Here is an 18619-nt window from a genome sequence, read left to right on the forward strand (position 1 = left end):
TGCTATATACAAAGCTTTAGTCTTTAGGGAGAAAATGTACTTTTTATTTGCAATTAATCTAGATTAATTCATTTCAAAATATGAGATTAATTAGTTTATTAATTGTTTGACAGCCCTAATAAAAACATAACATATTTAACCACAGCAATTTACTAGCGCAGTGAAATGCCATCAGTCAAATTATTACTCATCCTTACAGTGGATGCCCAATTTGGAAAAACAATATATATTTGCTGCTGTGCTGAGTGTCATGTAGTTATCCGTTTCGTACAGATCACTCAGGTATGCTTATGCATATATTTCACACAGGTATGCGCATGCATATATCGTAAAAGATTTCCAGACAGAAACATTGAACATATTTTAATCTGTATTTATAAAAAAATACTGTAGATTAGATTGATGTGTTAAAATTATGATCGATAGTCTAATAATGGCATTATTATGTGAATAGTACATGATGACTTGTTCAGGACTTGAAAAAGATTGGGACTTAGACTTGGACTCGACTTGGCTTTGATGTGACATGGACTTGGACTCGACTTGCCCTTCTCTGTCTTTACTTGGGACTTGACTTGGACTTGACTGCTAAGACTTGGGACTTACTTGTGACTTGCCAAACAGTGACTTGGTCCCACCTCTGGTACTGAACATGTGCCTAGTTGCAGCACTAAGATCTAAACAGCTGGCAAAATTCTGCTCCATATCAGCTGTGATAGGCAGCCTTGCTGTGTGGTGTAAGCAATGCTTTATGTACTCTTGAATGTCAAAGCTGTGTCATCTCTGAGAGTATTTGAATCCTTTCTGTAAGAAATGTGATTGGCGGATTCAAATAAAGAAATCAAATGTGTGTGTGTGTGTGTCTGCTTGCCTGCATGTGTGTGTGTGTGTGTGTTTTATGTGTCTCTGTGTGTGTGTTTATGTGTGTGTGTTCGCTTGTGAGTGGGTGTGTAGGGGTAATGGGGTATATGTGTGTGTGTGTGTGTGTGTGTGTGTGTGTGTGTTTATGTGTGTGTGTGCGTGTGCGTGTGCCTGCTTGCCTGCATGTATGTGTTTTTATGCATGTTTGTGTGTGTGTGTGTGTGTGTGTGTGTGGGTGTGTTTATGTGTCTGTGTGTGTGTCTGTGCTTGTGTGTGTGTGTTTGTGTGCGCGTGTGTGTGTGTATGTGTGTGTGAGTATGTGTGTGCCTGCATGTGTGTGCACATATCTTTATGTGTGTGTTTGTGTGTGTTCATGAGTGTGTGTGTGTGTGTGTGTGTGTGCATGCGTAGTGTACAGTCACTAAATGTACACATATATTTATTGTGGTCCCCCATGAACGGAATTCCATGAAACTTGGCATACATTCATAGGGTGTCATGATGATCCTACACTTCAAATTTTGTGCAGTTTTGAACCTGTTAGCCAGATACCTGTGATAATAATGCCTCATTTTTGCTTTTTCATTTTGAACTAGGTAGCGCTACATCAAATGAGTGGATATAGGTTTACATGGCCCCTGGAGGCCAACATACAGAAAAAATTGGTCATCCTAGGCCCTACGGTTCTCGAGATATTCACAGACAACTGTGTCCGGCCATCTACAGACCAGTTGGTGTACAGTCACTAAATTTACACATACAGTATTGTATGGCCCCCCATGAACGGAATTCCACGAAACTGGGCAAGCTGTGCGGAGGTCATAATAATATGTCACATCTTGTATTTTGTCCTATACGGAAATCATTGATCCCACCACCATAATTGAATCACTTTCAACAATATATTATTATTTGCTTCACTTCCACAATATGTCAGTTTCCATGGAACAGAGGAGCAGTGAATTTGTACAGTAACAGGCACAGCTCTAGCCTGGCCACGCCCACATAGTTTAACCACGCTTTCACAGCTCAGGTCAGACTTGATCTGCAAGGATGTAGTCAGAAGTTCAAATTGCCTAATGCAAAGTTATGTTTTCAAAATGCTAAAAATCTGGGCTCTCCACATGGATTGTCTGATTTGTGTGTGTAGTCTACAGTGGTTCAGCAGTTGTGGTAAACCAAGATACTGCTCTGGGAGGATGAGATTGCACTGAAAGAGGAGATGTGTCTCGGCGCGCGTGTGTGTGTGTGTCTGTGTGTCTGTGTGTGTGTGTGATTCCTCAGACAAATTCGAATTCTTTAATTTTTCATTGACTTGTGTTATGATAGCCAATCTCTGTTTGTCATTGAAACCTTTTTTTATTAGGCTATGTCAGCAGCATAGGCTATAGCGTACATAGGCCAAATCTCCAGCAAAATATATTTGGGCCAGATCTGGTCCATTAGCATTTGGCGCAGATCCACTAAATGGACCTGCCCCGGGGTCATTTCTTCCAACGGGCCAATACCGGAACAGGTTGGAATTACAGATCAGAGACAGATCTGGGCCAGAACTGGCCCAGTACAGTTATTATTGCCATGGCAATTGGTGCGGATCTGGCCCAGACTCATATTCTACATCTGGGCCTGGTCTGTGATTCATATTTAGGCTAGGACAATTAGCCTAAGGCCCAAACAAATCAAAACTCTATTTCAAAATTATTCTTTTTTTAAAATACCTTTTCAATATTTTTTTCAAATTGCATAAATCACTGAAATTGAGTTGAAATGGAGTCCTTAACAAAAATGTAATACTGTCAATAGGTAGAAAGATAGTAGAAAATCTGAAATGTCATACTCTGCAGTTAGCATAGCGGGCCATCTCTGCAGTAGCCCTGGCAGTAAATGTAATTTGCTGCCGCTAGGGGCGCGTCTAGATGTCTAGGCTAACTCTGCAGAGCTTTGCAGCAAGAACTAAACGGAGCGAGAAAAGCGTTTTACCTACTATGTCACAAAGTTTGTCTTAGTGAAGTATCCGTTGGAATTTGGCTGCCATAGAGACGAGCAACTACAGTCAACGCTAGGCCAGTGAACCTAAATGTCCAGCAGGCAAGAAGATTGCCAGGTCACCTAACATAAGCTGTAGTCGTTTAATCCACGTTTGTAAGTAGATGTTAGACATATTACTACTGAAGTAGGTTTCGCTCGGCGTCTCTAGTGAGACGTTGATGTTATACAATTTGTTTTTAACCGTGCATATTTAGTCTTGTGTTAACTAGCATAGCAGCTAGCTGACGTTAGCTCAGCCGAATAGCTAACGTTAACGTTAACGTTAACTTATCGCCATCAAGCAAGCATAGCAGCTCGATAGATAGATATACGTTAATGTTAACTTATGGATAACCAAGGATAACCAAGTTAGTGAGTTCTGATGTTACCGGCCAAGTAACTAAGCTAATACTAGTCTAACGTTGCTTACTAAGTTATTTCATGACAAAAACATTTTAATCAAGCAGTATATTAACGTTATCAAATTGCAGTCAGGACACTTGTGTGCAACTTAGCATAACGTTAGCTGGCGAACGTAAACAAACCTAGTAGCAGCTAACGTACGACTAGCTTCTACTATTTTTTGTTATCATAGCCAGCAGAATTCTGCCCTTGTTATCGACATCAACTTATTTCTCATAGTAATATTAATCGTCGTTAAATTATGCTAAAAAGTGTCTCTAGTCACTATATGGTGTTACCAGGTATTATTCAACACAAATCTGGATTGCTTGCTTAACAGTTTCAAATCAACTACTAAACGTTAACGTAAACGTTCATGTAACAGTATGACTATATTTTGATTATGGGTGGATGAAGCTTCCCTCTCATCCACTTTTCAGACGGCACATCCCTTTGACCTGTCACCACACCATGTCGTACAGGGATTTAAGAAGTGAGTAATGTCATACATTGTGAAAACTTGACTCCTTAAGTTTGCATAAAGATACTTTGCATGCATGAAAGATACATTTGTCACGTGTTTTAAAGAACCTGAAATAATGTTTACCCTGTTAGTTTAATCTCTTTTCATCTTTGTTCTGCTAATAAGATCATATTTGGCACATTGCTCTTGACAGTCTGTTCTGCTCATAGACAGTAAAAGAAAGGTTCTGCTCTGTGTGATTGTGTGTGTAGACTTCACTGAGATGACGCGTGCACTTGGGTACCCAAGGCTGATCTCTATGGAGAATTTTCGCACTCCCAACTTCCCCCTTGTGGCAGAGATCCTTATATGGCTGGTGAAGAGGTGTGTGCGAGAGAGATTCACAACTGTGTGTTGTGTTTGAACTGAAACAGATACATCAGTATGACAAGGCTGCAGCCTTAAAGCCCTTTCATACCAAGTCTGAATTTTTAGACGAAATATTCACACAAAATCATGAAGGTAATTAAATGCATGTGCTCTTATCAGTCTTTACACACCGAGGACGAATTTATTTTTCATCCCAAAGAATTTCGTCCCCAGTGTGTAATACGACGGAGTATTAGGGCCACACATGAAGGAAAAAAAAAAACATTTTGCCATGACGAGATTGAACTCGACATGTCGACTTTAATCGCGACGTTTCGACATAAACTCAAAATCGAGAATAAAGTTGACATATGGATGGCCTCGATGGAGGGGAGTGAGGAACCAGTGATGCGTTGGGCAGTTTTCACCACCCTCTGAAGTGCTTTACGGTCAGAGGCAGAGCATTTGCCATACTATACTGTGGCACAGTTGGTGAGGATGTCCTCAGTGGTGCAGCGGTAGAAGTTCACCAGGATCTGAGGGGACAGGTGGACCTTCTTTAGTCTCCTCAGGAAGAAGAGACATGTTAGTTATGTACAGGTGTGCATTCATTCATTCAGGTGAAGAGTGATAGAGTAATTCAGCTGCCACTGAATCTGGACAGTCAGTCTCAGACTCAATCAGTTGGCTGACGACTCGAATCGGCTTTAGCAACAACTATACTAACTAGTTTTGAATGTCAAGAAGTTTTTATTCTTGTCAAAATATTGGCAAAAATATATATTTTTTCTTCATGTGTGGCCCTAATACTCTGTCATTGTGTAAAAACTAAGAAGAGAATGTTTTAATTTATCTGCGTGATTTTGTGCAAATATTTTTCATCTGAAAATTCTGACTTTGTAAAAGGGTCTGCAAGTGACAATGTCTGACAAACATTTGACTGTTTAATTCTGACAAGCAATGGAAGGGGAATATTCAATGTGTGTGTGTGTGTGTGTGCACGCGTGCATTTTAGGTATGAGCCTCAAATGGACATTCCAAGTGACATAGATACAGAGTCAGACCGTGTATTCTTCATCAAGGCAGTGGCCCAATTTATGGTAATTTTATAGACGGATACATATATGCCAAAATTAGTGCATGCACTACATTTAACTGAACGTGTATAGTTGACTATGAATAGTAGAATTAAGTGAATTAAATGTCACGAGATTTGTGTGTGTGTGTGTGTGTGTGTGTGTGTCATTCTGTGTAGGCCACACAGGCCCACATTAAGGTGAACACCAAGAGGCTGTATCAGGCTGATGGCTATGCGGTTCGTGAACTCCTCAAGATGACGTCACTGCTCTACGGTGCCATGAAGACCAATCAGAATGCTACAGGGGATCAGCAGCACGACGACAGTGCCAAGTTTAAGTTTGACCTTGGGTCAAAGGTGAGAGGGCACGCAGCGTCACGCAAAGCACACACTCAACAGGGAGTTGGCCAGAGATTTAGGATCAAAAGATTGAACTCCTGGCATGGATTTGGCACTGTTCCTGCGGTGGGATGGATCTAGTCCCGCATAGCCTATTTTCTCTTTGAAGAGAATTTCATTCAATTCGTCGCTGTAGCTATATGGGTGTCAGCATAGCATTTACTTTAATTGGATGGGATGCTTTTATGGCTTTGAAAAAACAGAAAAAAACAGCAAGCATTTGCTTTTTGTCCGTCTATACGTACAGTATGTATAAATACACATCACACTCATTTACATATTGAGCAACTCCCATTGATCTGTCACTTATAGTGAATATCTACTTGCCACTGACAGATAAATGGTCAGATTCAGCAGCCATAGTAAATCAAGTCTACCACCCACTTTCATAATTTACCAGCACTTGGTTGGTGACTGGTGTCAATTTCAATCGCTGGTGACAGCTGTTGAGGACTCTCTCACACCTTCTTGAGTAGCTCTTGTTGAGATGAATGAGATTCTTTATACGAATGTAATTGCTCAGAGAATGAGCTGGCTGTTCTTGCTGGACAAGTGACTGTGATTGGCCGTTGGGTTTGAAAGATGAAGTGATAGAAGGATATGATGGATTAATGTGTGTGTGTGTGTGTGGGGGGGGGGGGTATGAAAGAGTCATCGCTGGAGTCTATCCCTCCTGATTCAACCCTCCCGATTCAATCTTATGATTTTCTCAGCTTGGGTTGTCGTGGTAACAGGTCTCCATGACACCAACTGATAGGAGCCATGCTGAGTTCCAGAGAAGGAAAGAATATCTGGGAAAAGTTGTGTGCGTGTGCGTGTGTTTGTGTGTGTGTGTGTGTGTGTTTGTGTGTGTGTGTGTGTGTGTGTGTGTGTCTTTGCTCTCCTGCTGAAAGGCTGAAAGGTTGAGCTTTGCCTTGGGGTGGTTAACTTTGACTGGCAGTAAACTCCTGCTGATAAAATTGTGTGTGTGTGTCATCCCCTAATGCTGTTTGTGTAAGAAATTGGGTGGGTGTAGCTCATTTATAATCTAATCAATTCAACAAATAAGCCCTGTCAGAGCACTCCATGTGTGTGAGCAACCGCCTCCAGACACACACACACACACACACACACACACACACACACACAAATAGACACTCAGACACAAACACACTCAGTATGTAATCAGTGAAAATAGCAAATACTAGCCTTGCCCTTGTAGATCCAAAGTAAGTGATTTTTTTTGATGAGCTCCAATATTTGCGCAATATAACTGTCAATTTGTTGTTGTTGTTGTTGGTGGTGTGTGTGTGTGTGTGTGTGTGTGTGTGTTTAGATTGCAGACTTGAAGGCTGCACGGCAGCTTGGCTCAGAGATCACTGCCAAAGGTGCAAGTCTGTACGACCTGTTGGGGAGAGAGGAGGACCTGAGAGAGAACAGGATGCTGGCAATCGCCCGGCCACTGGAGATTAACGACACAGAGAAAGCACTCAGGGCGGCAGTAAAAGATGTTTTGGTAAGAAACACACACACACCCACACACACTCACAGACACACACACAGTTATTAGTTAGGATACTCACTCAGTTATGATTGTATCCAGACACATAAATACAGACAAACACACACACATGCTCCAAATTCTAAACAAACTAACCCACAATAAAACGTACTGATAAACAAACATAATTTCCACCAGTGTCCTCATCATGCACACTGACTAATACATACTGTAAAGGAAAATAGCAATATAGGCAACAATATATTTTTCCTGATTTGGCTTTTTTTTTGCTCTGCAGGTGAATGTTAGTCAGACAAAGGAGATGTTGAATAACGTGGCGTCGGACGAGCAAAGTCTGGATGCCAAGATAGAGAAGAAGAAGCAGGAGCTGGAGAGGAACCAGAAACGCCTTCAAACACTTCAGAGTGTACGGTGAGTGTCTCTCTCTCGCTCTCTCTCTATCTCTCTGTCTCTCTCTTTGTCTCTTTCTATTGCTCTATCTTTGTCTCTCTCTCTCTATCTCTCTGTCTCTTTCTTTCTCTGTCTCTCTCTCTCTCTGTCTCTTTCTATCTCTCTCTCTTTCTCTCTCTTGCTCTCGTCTATCTATCTCTCACTTACTCTCTCTCACTCACTCTCTCACTCTCTCACTCTCTCACTCCCTCCCTCACTCACTCACTCACTCACTCACTCACTCACTCACTCACTCACTCACTCACTCACTCATTCAGTAACTGTACATGTGAAATGGAACAGAATCCCATTCAAATAAGCGGTTTGGTTGGTCCTGCTCGCTCTACAGACCTGCCTTCATGGACGAGTACGAGAAGATTGAGGAGGAGCTGCAGAAGCAGTACGAGACGTACGTGGAGAAATTCCGCAACCTCAGCTTCCTGGAGCAGCAACTGGAGGACTACCACCGGCTGGAGCAGGAGCGCTTTGAGGTACCATAGATATTACAAAACTCATTCACTGGATATAGTCATCAAGGACTATGACCGTCACCCTGAGGTACCACAGATATACAACCTCACTGGATATACTAATCAAGGGCCATGATTGTCCCCATAGATATGACCACTTTAGTGTTGTTTTAGGTATACAAGTGCACTACATGCATATACAGTGATGGTGACACACTTCGGGTAAAGTTTAAGCCAGCTCAAATTACTTCAGTTATCTGTACTTATACTATGATTTTGTCTGACCAAGGAACTAAATAATGTTGGTTGCAGAGCATTATTCTTTTGATGGCACAATTGAAACCTGTAGAATTAACTTCATACTTCAGTTTAACAATAGAATACCATTTTACAAGATTTCTCAGTTCTAAACTCCATGGTTACCGGTACATCCATGTTGGTAATGCGCAATAAAAGGTTGTTGGAATTTAATGTACGCTGTTGGTTTTGGTTGTTTAGGAAACGGAAAATGCCATCCGCATGATGCAGACAAAACTACGAGAGGAGGAGAGGAGACTAATGAGGAGTGGAGGTATGACACACACACACATATATACACACACACACACACACACACACACACACAGATACATACACACACTCAGACTGTTGCCCATTTTCTGTTCTTCACATGAAATATAGATGCTATAATGTGTGAGTAATTGTTATGTGATTTGTGTGTGTGTGTGCAGCAGGCCGTGAAGAGGAGTCTGACATGGAAATCCCAGATGATGAAGGCTCAGACAGTGAAACAGATGAGCACAAACCACCCAAACCTCAGCTCTTACGACAACAACAAGCTCCCCTAGCAGGTAAGCACACACACACACACACACACACACACACTACAAACACTACACACTCACACAGACAAATCACAACGCTCGTATACTGAAGAATTGGCAGAAGCAGATAGTCACATTAGCCATGGAGATAGGAGAACCATATGTGAACATGGGGACACCTTAACAGAGGAATGGGAACTGCCACTAGACATGGGGATACATTGACATTTCCAGTGACATTCACAGTTTCCTGTGCCACTCTCCGCCCTGTCAGTTATTCTCCCCTTGCCTGTGGAGAACAGGCGCCGGGCGAGGTACATCTCCAGGGCAACACGTCTCCACAAACATCAGTGCGCCCGACAGGCCGTTGTTTCTTATTTCAGGCAACAGGATTTTTTGTTTCCTCTCTCTGCTCGCAATCTAACCACGGCTGACCGTGTGTGTGAGCATTTGGCCCTGCTCCTGGCCGCTGACGATGACCATGACGATGTCCGTCGGCATGGTTGGTGTCGGTAGGCTGCATGTCTCGCTCGGCGCTAAAGGTCAGGTGGACAGAACAACCTCCGAGTTGAGTTCAGGCCAAAGTAGCAGTGGACCTTTTAAATGGACTTCTCTCACTCTGAGGCCGTCCTCAGAGCTCAAACTCCCCAGAGGGACAGATGACAGGTAGAGCTGCCTCTAAAAGGACATCTTTTAAAAACCCCTTTGTTGTTAATTCATGACATGGAAAAAATGATGCAACGGTGGCCTTTAATGATAGAGGGAGACTGTTGGAGCCAAATTTAGTTTGAATTTGCTTTTTGGTTTAGACTCTTACTTTGCTTGAGATTTGCTGGCCTTCAGCTGGGAACTTTTATTTTGACATAGTCTTAAGTCACCTGGTAAAGGTAAAGATGGCGTCTTCCACATGGTGAGCAGTCTCAGTTAGACAATGGAAGATGCCGTATTGAAATAGTTTTTTACCGCTTTAAGTTGGAACTATTAGCCTATTTGATTTGAAGTTTTTTGGAACTTGTATTGGAGTTTATATTTTGAATGAACTATCCTTCGTGGAATACAATTTGGAATACCACTGTGTACCACCTGCTTGCCTGTCTGCCTGCCACCTACCTCTCTCCCTCCCTGCCTGCCTGCTTGTCCTCTGCTCGCCTGCTTGCTACCTGTTTGCCTGCCTGCTACCTGCTTGCCTGCCTGTTATCCATCTCCTTGCTGCTTACCTGACTGTGTGCCCTCTCCCTACCCGCCTGCTTCTTCTACAATCCTTGAACACAGGTATGAGCAACAGCCGGACACAGTGCTTTAAGATAAGCGTGTAATAACATACAGCATCTACACTTTGGATTTAACCCTCACAGAGACGGTACAGTTTATCTATAGGAAGTGTAATTTGCATTTACTCAAAAACACTAACATGTATTTTATCCAGATCTACTTGCAGTGCAGTGTATATGTTCTGTACATCAGTATTTCAAAGGCAAAATATCTATTAGTATAATATATCCTAATTGTTCTAAACATTATACCGTCCATGTCAGACAGTTGCTGGTAACCTGGATGTTTCATATGAAAATGAAAAGAAATCACAAAAAATATAACTTCAAGCAGCAATGAGGGGGCACAGAGCTCAGCAGGACGGAGTTACCATGGCAACTCAATATTATTACGTCAAGCATATGGCTATAAGGTCTCAGTATGTTTCATGTCAAGCAACAAAGATTGGCTGAGATGTAAGGTCACTTCCTGTTTGGTGGCTTCACCACAGATTTCAATTGGCTAAGATGGGGGAACGCTTTCAAATATGTAAATTCCATGTAAATGGCTTGATGAAGCTTGGTCTGTTCACCCGTGCAGATGTTGGAGAACATAAAATTGCAATTTTAAAAATTAGGCATAGGGTCAAAAGTTATGTGTGTATGTACGCATGTCTAGCTTTGACCCTTTGGTGGTGCTAGAGCGCTTGAAGTGCAGTGTGCCAAATTACCCAAATTTTTACCAGATGGTTCTATAGGCTACTGTAGAAATCCTGAGAAAGATGATGGATAATAATAATAAAAGAAAGAAACACAAGAGGTGCCTTGACAGCTTTGATGCTTGGCCCCAAAATCGAATAGAACCACACAGACCGTCTAAACATAGTACAGGCTGGTCCCCTCTCTCTTTTAAGTAGCCCCTGCATCAGGGAGGTAAGATGGTGGGAGAGGTCATGGTGCTCCCTGTGGGGTAAGCGAGGGCACTTGACCCAGTTGGCGTATTGTGAAGAGACTAGTGGGCCTGGAGTGGACACTTGCTGGCGGCAGGTCTCAGAGCTGATTGTGAGCACTCAGCAAAAGCACTTAGGAGTGTGAGAGACTAAAGCGCCCCGAGGGGTTGTGTTAAAAAAAAAAGTCCAGCAGGAAAACAGCAACAGCACACACACACACACACACACACACAAATGATGTGGTGGCGGGGAGTGGTTAGAATCCCCTCTAGGCTTGTGTCTACTTATTTGTGCAATGGGTGTTGGAATTATCAAGAACACACACACACACACACACACACACACACACACACACAAATGATGTGGTGGCGGGGGGGTGGTTAGAATCCCCTCTAGGCTTGTGTCTACTTATTTGTGCAATGGGTGTTGGAATTATCAAGAACACACAGACACACACAGACACACACACACACACACACACACACACACACACAGAAATGTGTACATCACACACCCTTTAGATCCTGTCTGTGCTGTGGTGAGAGAACACGCATTATATACTATACCATATTATATTATACCACTGCCTGGTTAAATTTCCTATTGTGATGTACTCTGTAGGACGTACATTATTTTTCAGATATCCACGGTGTTTGGGTATCAGAAAAAGAATGCACTTCGAGGTGTAACGGGCAATTCACGTCACGTTGTGGACACATCATCACCTCAAACGTGCGTTATTTTTCTGATACCCCAACGCTGTGTCGTCCATTATCCCTCACATAAGACTCCCATAACTGTCATAAACATGTAATTGCTGATGCCATATACCATCATGTATCACCAGTAGAAGGGCACACAGGGAGAGCAGATATCTCCACTGAGGCTTGATGCCATAATAGACCCTCTCAGCTGCATAAACAAACAGGTGCATTCCTAAGGTATTTCCAGTGGCACAGAAAACCACATTGAGTTAATGGTCACTTGGGGACAAGCAAAAAAAAAAAAAGGTTTTAAAGTCAACATTTTGTAGAGAATTACGCTAAAGTCAGCTTCATTTTCATTTCAAGTATCTGGGTTGGTTTTGAAACTCTCTAGGAACACATTGACTGGGTCAATAGTGCAACACAAGTGATCGGAAATGACATTTGTGGATCCTTCCAGTGAGTCTAGTCTCCTCCAAAATGTGATTGGTTCTTTCATAGGCAAACTTTTTCACTGGGTTTCGTGAAAATTAGGCTGGTAGACAAACAGTATTCTCAGTCTAAGGCATTTGGGTTGATTTCTACAGTATTAGTGTGTGTGTGTGTGTGTGTGTGTGTGTGCGCGCGCACACAATGGTCACTGATGTCTTAACTGCTTTGCCTTCCGCAGCAAGAGCCGGTACTCGTGTCATTGGGACCATGCAGGGAGGGGAGAATGAGGAAGTGAGTCCACACACACACACACACACACACACACACAACCTCACCAGCTAATTCTGTCATTAATTGACACACACATTTCTTTTTACAATTTATTCAGTAGATTACCTTAGATTCAGTTTGAGATTAACAAGGACGCCCCCCTTCTTTTACACATCCACACATACTCTGTCCAGTCCCTTCTGTCTCTCACATTCAGTGTTCCATCACTTCCATGAGCCCACATGTACATCCCCTGCTGTGCCCACCTCTATATCATCATCTCTCTCTGACTCACTCCATCTTACTCTGTGCCCTCCATCACTTGTGCTCCCTCTCAAAAGCCCAGTGGAAAGGATTCTATCACTCCGCCTCAGCGTCAGAGGAGGAGGAAAGGGAAGGTGTGTGTGTGTGTGTGTGTGTGTGTGTGTGTGTGTGTGCGATAGATTCTGTGTGTGTGTGTGTGTGCGTGCGATAGATTCTGTGTGTGTGTGTGTGTGTGTGTGTGTGTGTGTGTGTGTGTGTGTGATAGGTGTACAGTAGAACCAGTGTGTGACATCTCCACATTATTTTCCATTAGTTAGCACAAGTCTGTACGTGTGTTACAATAGCCATATTTTTGTATGAGGTTCAGTACGTATCCTGTGTGTGTGTGTGTGTCTGTGTGTGTGTTAGGTAAAGATTTCCTGTTTGTGTCTACAGTTAAAAATGTCAAAAGAGACACGCAGCTCGTCGTAATGTTCTTGTTTGATGTTTAAACATGCAGGGCTTCCTTCTTCCTTCTTACTGATGCAAATACAAATCAGCCATGTTTTTTTCTGTTTGGCTGCAGTCGGAGGACAGCGAGATCGATGTGGATGATGACGACGACGACGAGGATGACGATGAAGACGATGACGACGACGAAGAGGAGGATGAGGAAGGTGACGAGTATGAGGCGGCGGATCTCGACGTAGATGTGGGCTTAGAGCACAAAAGGCCCACCAGGGGAGGCATGAGGCCTCCCATACAGGAGGAGAGCGACAATGACTTTTAGCACTCAAGTGCACGACAATGACTTTTAGCACTCAAGTCCCGCCCAACGGGAGAACAGGAGAACAGCTACATATCATTTATACACACATTATATAACAAGCATGCTTCATCTTGAGTCCTTTCTCTAATAAGAATGACTTTCAGCACACACACACACACACACACACACACACACACACACAAACACACACTAAGGGTGCATCAGCAGTGATTCCATATACATCCATTCACTCACAAATTCACGCTTGTTCTTGGCTAAAGAGAGACCAATGTCTTATTCTTAACACACACTCATTCACTCCGTCCACTCCTAGTCTCAAAAGTGCTCACTGACCCCACCATCTGTCACCTCACGTGTGTGTTGTATGTCATGTCAATAAAGAAGTAATATGTTTCTAATGTTACTTATAGTCCATAGCTGTGTTTTTGTGCAGCCACACATACAGTACACACACACCAGTCATGGAAATGTAGTTGATGGAAAAGTTTATTTTTTTTTAGATAGAAAAGTAAAAACAAGTCCATACTTCCACAAGTTAATTTACAATATTAAAAAATAAATTAAAATAAAAAAATATTCAGTATGAAAATATAAAGTGTTATATTGTAAAAAAATAAAAAACACTGTACACAGAGATTTCTTGGTACACACACACACACACACACTCATTAGATGTCAACCACACACTCTGGAGCCTCTGCTCTGATGTGTTCCGAGACGACCTTGGCCCCTGACTCCCCGATGCCGTTCCCCTGCAAACTGCAGGAAACAAACACACTCTTTTGAATCCCTACTTATGAATGCTATGAACAATGGACAACAACACACACACATAAACACACACTTACTTTATGTAAGTCAGCTGGTGGTTTCCCTTTAGTGCTGTGGCAATGAAAATGGCTCCATCCATTCCAAGTGCATTTTCCTGCAGACTGCACACACACACACACACAATGTTAACAGTGACATAAGCACATACACAAGACATGGTGAGAGGAATTTATTCATGGGTTTTACAGAGGCCATTTCAGGCTGAGATAGAAGCTTTCCAGCCCATAATAATCTAGCAGAAACAGTCAAGCTCAAGGGAACGTCACTCACTTCAGCCGCCTGAGGCCTCTGTTGGTCTTCAAAGCGCTGGACAAGGCTTTCGCACCGACCATTCCGATGGAGTTGCCACGGAGACTAAAATAATGAAATAACATGAATCCAGTCAGCCTAACTGGTCATTAATTATGTCATTCGTTTCAACACTTACAAGGTGAGGATATATGGTGGTCAACATTTGAGCTCTTAATATTCAAGTCAGTGAACATCCCAGGCTTCACACACACAATACATTATGTTCTGTTGTCATGGTATTGCCCACAATTCTTATTTATTTTTTGAAATGTATGTCTTAATTAAGGGATACAGTTAAGTTGTAAAACACTGGGAATAATCTTGAATAAAACATGGCAAAAAAGAATGTCCCTGTTCTCCCCACTGGAATTGTACATAATAATATATTTTGACAAGAATTATTGGAAATAAAAAGGCATTTACTATCCAAACAGTAATAGGCATCAATGGCGTTCTGAACTCCCTAATTTACCAGGAACCATTTTCACCTAGTATCTTAAAATGAGTATTAGGGGGAGTTTGGGAGGGTAGGCCATATGGAGGTTTGTGTTTTCAGTTGGTGTGTGTCCAAACAGACTTACTCGAGAGTGTGTAGGGTCTGGTTGATCATGAGAGCTTCGGCCAATGCCACAGCACCTGCTTTTCCCATAGATACACCCTGGAGACTACCAGTACACACACACACACACACACACACACACACACACACACATTTTAGAAAAAAAGTATGAACTTGAAGTATGAAACATAAATAATAAAATATATGTTTTAATGAACAATAATAATAATCTCTCTCACACACACTTACTATAGCACAGATAGTGAAGAGTTTGTCTTCAGTGCGGTGGCCAAAGAAATTACACCATCATCTCCAAGTGCATTTTCCTGCAAACTACACACACACACACACACATACACACGCACACACACACGCACACACACACACACACACACAAGAACAATATTCAAATATTAAAACAAGTGCATGCACTCACAAATCCATCAAGAGATATGGATTCAATACAGTATGTAAGTAATAAGCTCCCATTAATGTCCCCTTCTGACCCCTCCTGTTTTTCTGAGGACATTTTGTCTAGCCGTGGATGACAATCTAATGATGACTGCTATTGTTTTTCTTTTGTGCCCCCTTGATTCATTTAGCCCAAGCTTTCATCTTTCCTTTTCAGCAGGGATGTAGGCTAATACACTGACACACACACACACACACACACTCACACTCTCTCTCTCTCTCTCTCTCTCTCTCTCTCTCTCTCACGCACACACACACACACAGAGTCATAAAGATACGCTTAGAATGACACCTAGTTCTCTCTCTTTCACACAATGGGCAGAGAGAGAAAGAGAAAGTGAGAGAGATAAAGTCAGTTTCTTTACATGGTGCATGTAAGCGTGCGTAAAGACTGCATCTTTCTCCACACCAGCGGCTCTGGATATAATGGACTTGAACATGGACATTACAGAGACATTATGAACTGAAAGGCTGGAGCAGCCACATGAAAGACCATTTTATGGCCCCAGCCGTGGCGCAACTGGCTGGGGCACCTGCACCATATGCCGGCGACCCGGGTTCGATTCGCGCCCCGTGGTCCTTTCCGGATCCCACCCCAAGACTCTCTCCCACTTACTTCCTGTCACTCTTCACTATCCTATTGCATTAAAGGCATAAAAGCCCAAAAAATATACTTAAAAAAAAAAAAAAAAAAAGAAAGACCATTTTATGCACTTAGTGCTGGCCACGCTGCACATAAAAAGAAAGGTTCACCTTAATAACCAGGCAACTAGTTCTTAGAATAGAACAAGGGCCTCGTTTATAAAAGGGTTGCGTAGAAACCATCCTTCATTTAATCTTAGATCATTTCTGAAAGGAATGAAGGAAAGACCTCTAGGCCTACAGCATAATCACGTTATGGTACAGTACGCTACTGTAGGCTACGTTTCCAATTTGACCCAGGGTAATATGCTGATTTAGCCTACAAAACAGAGGACTTAATTATAAGCGTGATATGTCATGTAGGCTTAACATTTGTTTAAGGATAGGCTATGTTTTTGCTGAAAAAGTAGCCTAGTTCGCCGGTCATTATTCATTCATTCTGCATAGCTTTGCTATCGTTTTCTTTCAATAATGTCCAATGGCTTAAACATTGTCCTTTATTGTTTGCTTTAGGCCTACCTTTATATTTTAGCCTACATTATTCAACTCACGTATTGTCATCTGATGGGCACTGCCAGTCAAAAAAAGCAAACAGGTGCGCGCTCTGCACCTCTTTACGCAACTTCGACGCAACACTAAATATGAAGATGCCCTGCTTTCAGAGGATAACTTCCGTCCCTTGGTTGTGTAGGCTATATATATTATAAAATACCTATAGCCTACATTGTATAGCTTACATTCAAATATTACCTTTCTGTTAAGAAGCTGGGAATAGGCTAGGGTGACCAGATGAGAATGGGTAAAATTTGGGACGAAGTTAACATGAACTTCAAAATTCCGCGCCATAATGATGACATCTGACTCCCCCCATGTGAAATACCAAACTCCTTCCTACATACATTGCAAAACGCTTTGTTTTCATCGCGTAAAACTGCACTAATCCAGGGGTATTTCCCTACCCAGTCTTGTCGGTACCTGCAGATACGTTTTGGCTTTTTAGCTACGTGGAGTCTCCATTTCAACAAAGAATGAATGAATGAATGAAAAATAGGCCGCCTACGTAGGGCCTACGAGGCCTACTGCTCAGCTGTCTCTACCTTATTGTACGGTCTATAGTTGCTGTGTGTGTGTGTGTGTGTGTGTGAGTGTGTGTGTGTGTGTGTGTGTTCTATCAGACAATAAGTACTCGAGAGTCTGCTTTTTAGACTTTGCTCTAATTTTCGGGACAATTAGGGCAGGATTCGGGATTCGGGACAACTGCTTGGATATCGGGACTGTCCCGAATTTTTCAGGACGTCTGGTCACCCTAGAATAGGCCTATGACTGCACAATAACCTCCACCATTATCAAACATGTTCGAATGCCTTTTTTTAAAAATCCGATACCACATGGCGCAGTCCTACGGAGCCCCTAAGGGGACATGAGCAAAAAAAATCTGAAGTTTAGTTTCATGTGCTCACGTGAAACTTTCATGTGCTCACGTGAAACTTTAATGTGCGCACATGAAAGTTTCACGTAAGCACATGAAAGTTTTGTGTGTGCCCGCAAAACCTTTTTGCATGAAACTTTCATGTGTGCACATGAAACTTTCATGTGCGCACATGAAAGTTTCACGTGAGCACATGAAAGTTTCACGTGAGCACATGAAACTAAACTTTAGAATTTTTTTTGCTCATGTCCCTCCGTACAGTCCACCTCACCGAGATTGCAGAATTCATAGTTCACCCACCTCTTATGTTACCACTACATCCCTGGCACGAATGTACTTTTCCTCTCCTAAACGAGGGCAATTGGACATTTTATGGTCAATATTAGATTGGTGAGAACACTAAATATACTAGATCACCTGTAAGAATGTTTCAATCTATTCAATCTAATCAATTCTATCGTAGGTCTTGGTGTTTTTTTTAATAGATATTATGAAATAAGTAAGCTATATGTTTTTTCATTTTCTTAAGTGGGCTATAGTTCTCATTAGCAGTTTTATGCCAAACCATGAAACATTAAGCTGCATCCAAAAACATCTTTATATATCTTTAAGAAAGACATGAGATCGTTGGTCTTGAAATTTTGAAAATGCATCGCACTTAGACCTCAGATTACTTGCAGTACCCCGACATTACCACAAGGAAATGGTCGTACGTCAAGTTTGAACCTGACGTGGAGATAAGCACTTTCCCACGTCAAAGACGGTTTTTATAAATCTGAGCGTTGGCATGGATTTGAGCGTACGCACCGTTTAAGATCAAATCTGTGCGTAAGAACGCTTTCTAAATGAGGCCCCAGAACTCTCAGAACAAAACTCCCTGCTGGTACCGTGCTTATCCAAAGTGATAGGGACTTGATACAGCCTGGGCTCACC

General features: G+C 42.2%; 2 protein-coding genes across 11 annotated transcripts in view; one reads left to right on the forward strand and one right to left on the reverse strand.

Moving 5' to 3' along the window:
• The first annotated feature begins 2859 nt into the window (after positions 1–2859).
• cluap1 (clusterin associated protein 1) lies at positions 2860–13866 on the forward strand. 8 transcript variants are annotated; one of them, XM_042082871.1, is made up of 13 exons: positions 2860–3003; positions 3732–3784; positions 4027–4138; positions 5139–5223; positions 5379–5558; positions 6916–7095; positions 7379–7512; positions 7880–8021; positions 8499–8571; positions 8732–8851; positions 12399–12451; positions 12772–12828; positions 13260–13866. In XM_042082871.1, exons 2-13 carry the CDS (start codon positions 3763–3765, stop codon positions 13461–13463), a joined length of 1362 nt encoding a protein of 453 aa, XP_041938805.1. In that variant the 5' UTR covers positions 2860–3003; positions 3732–3762; the 3' UTR covers positions 13464–13866. The 8 variants fall into 8 exon arrangements, with proteins under 8 accessions (XP_041938805.1, XP_041938806.1, XP_041938808.1 ...); XM_042082872.1 differs by having other exon boundaries at positions 2875–2975; XM_042082874.1 differs by having other exon boundaries at positions 2877–3003; positions 3709–3784.
• A 26-nt stretch (positions 13867–13892) lies between these two features.
• The window catches only part of nlrc3 (NLR family, CARD domain containing 3), a 24294-nt gene continuing 19567 nt past the window's right edge, over positions 13893–18619 (reverse strand). For 2 of the 3 annotated variants that reach the window (XM_042082865.1, XM_042082866.1), the window contains 5 exons: positions 15394–15477; positions 15167–15250; positions 14565–14648; positions 14312–14395; positions 13893–14222 (listed from right to left, as the gene is read on the reverse strand). In XM_042082865.1, the coding sequence (XP_041938799.1) occupies positions 14132–14222; positions 14312–14395; positions 14565–14648; positions 15167–15250; positions 15394–15477 (427 nt within the window). In that variant the 3' untranslated portion in view covers positions 13893–14131. Of the gene's footprint in view, positions 14223–14311; positions 14396–14564; positions 14649–15166; positions 15251–15389; positions 15478–18619 lie in introns of those variants that run through there. The other variant, XR_006027113.1, reaches the window with a different exon arrangement.

The sequence above is a fragment of the Alosa sapidissima genome, chromosome 24, assembly GCF_018492685.1.
Source record: "Alosa sapidissima isolate fAloSap1 chromosome 24, fAloSap1.pri, whole genome shotgun sequence".
Taxonomy (NCBI): Eukaryota; Metazoa; Chordata; class Actinopteri; order Clupeiformes; family Clupeidae; genus Alosa; species Alosa sapidissima.

Coding starts and splice junctions, on each gene's coding strand:
- cluap1 (XM_042082867.1), top strand. CDS start 3,703: ATGAAGCTTCCCTCTCATCCACTTTTCAGACGGCACATCCCTTTGACC. Junction 12,452..12,771: donor AGGGAGGGGAGAATGAGGAA/GTGAGTCCACAC, acceptor CCCTCTCAAAAG/CCCAGTGGAAAGGATTCTAT. Junction 12,829..13,259: donor AGAGGAGGAGGAAAGGGAAG/GTGTGTGTGTGT, acceptor GTTTGGCTGCAG/TCGGAGGACAGCGAGATCGA.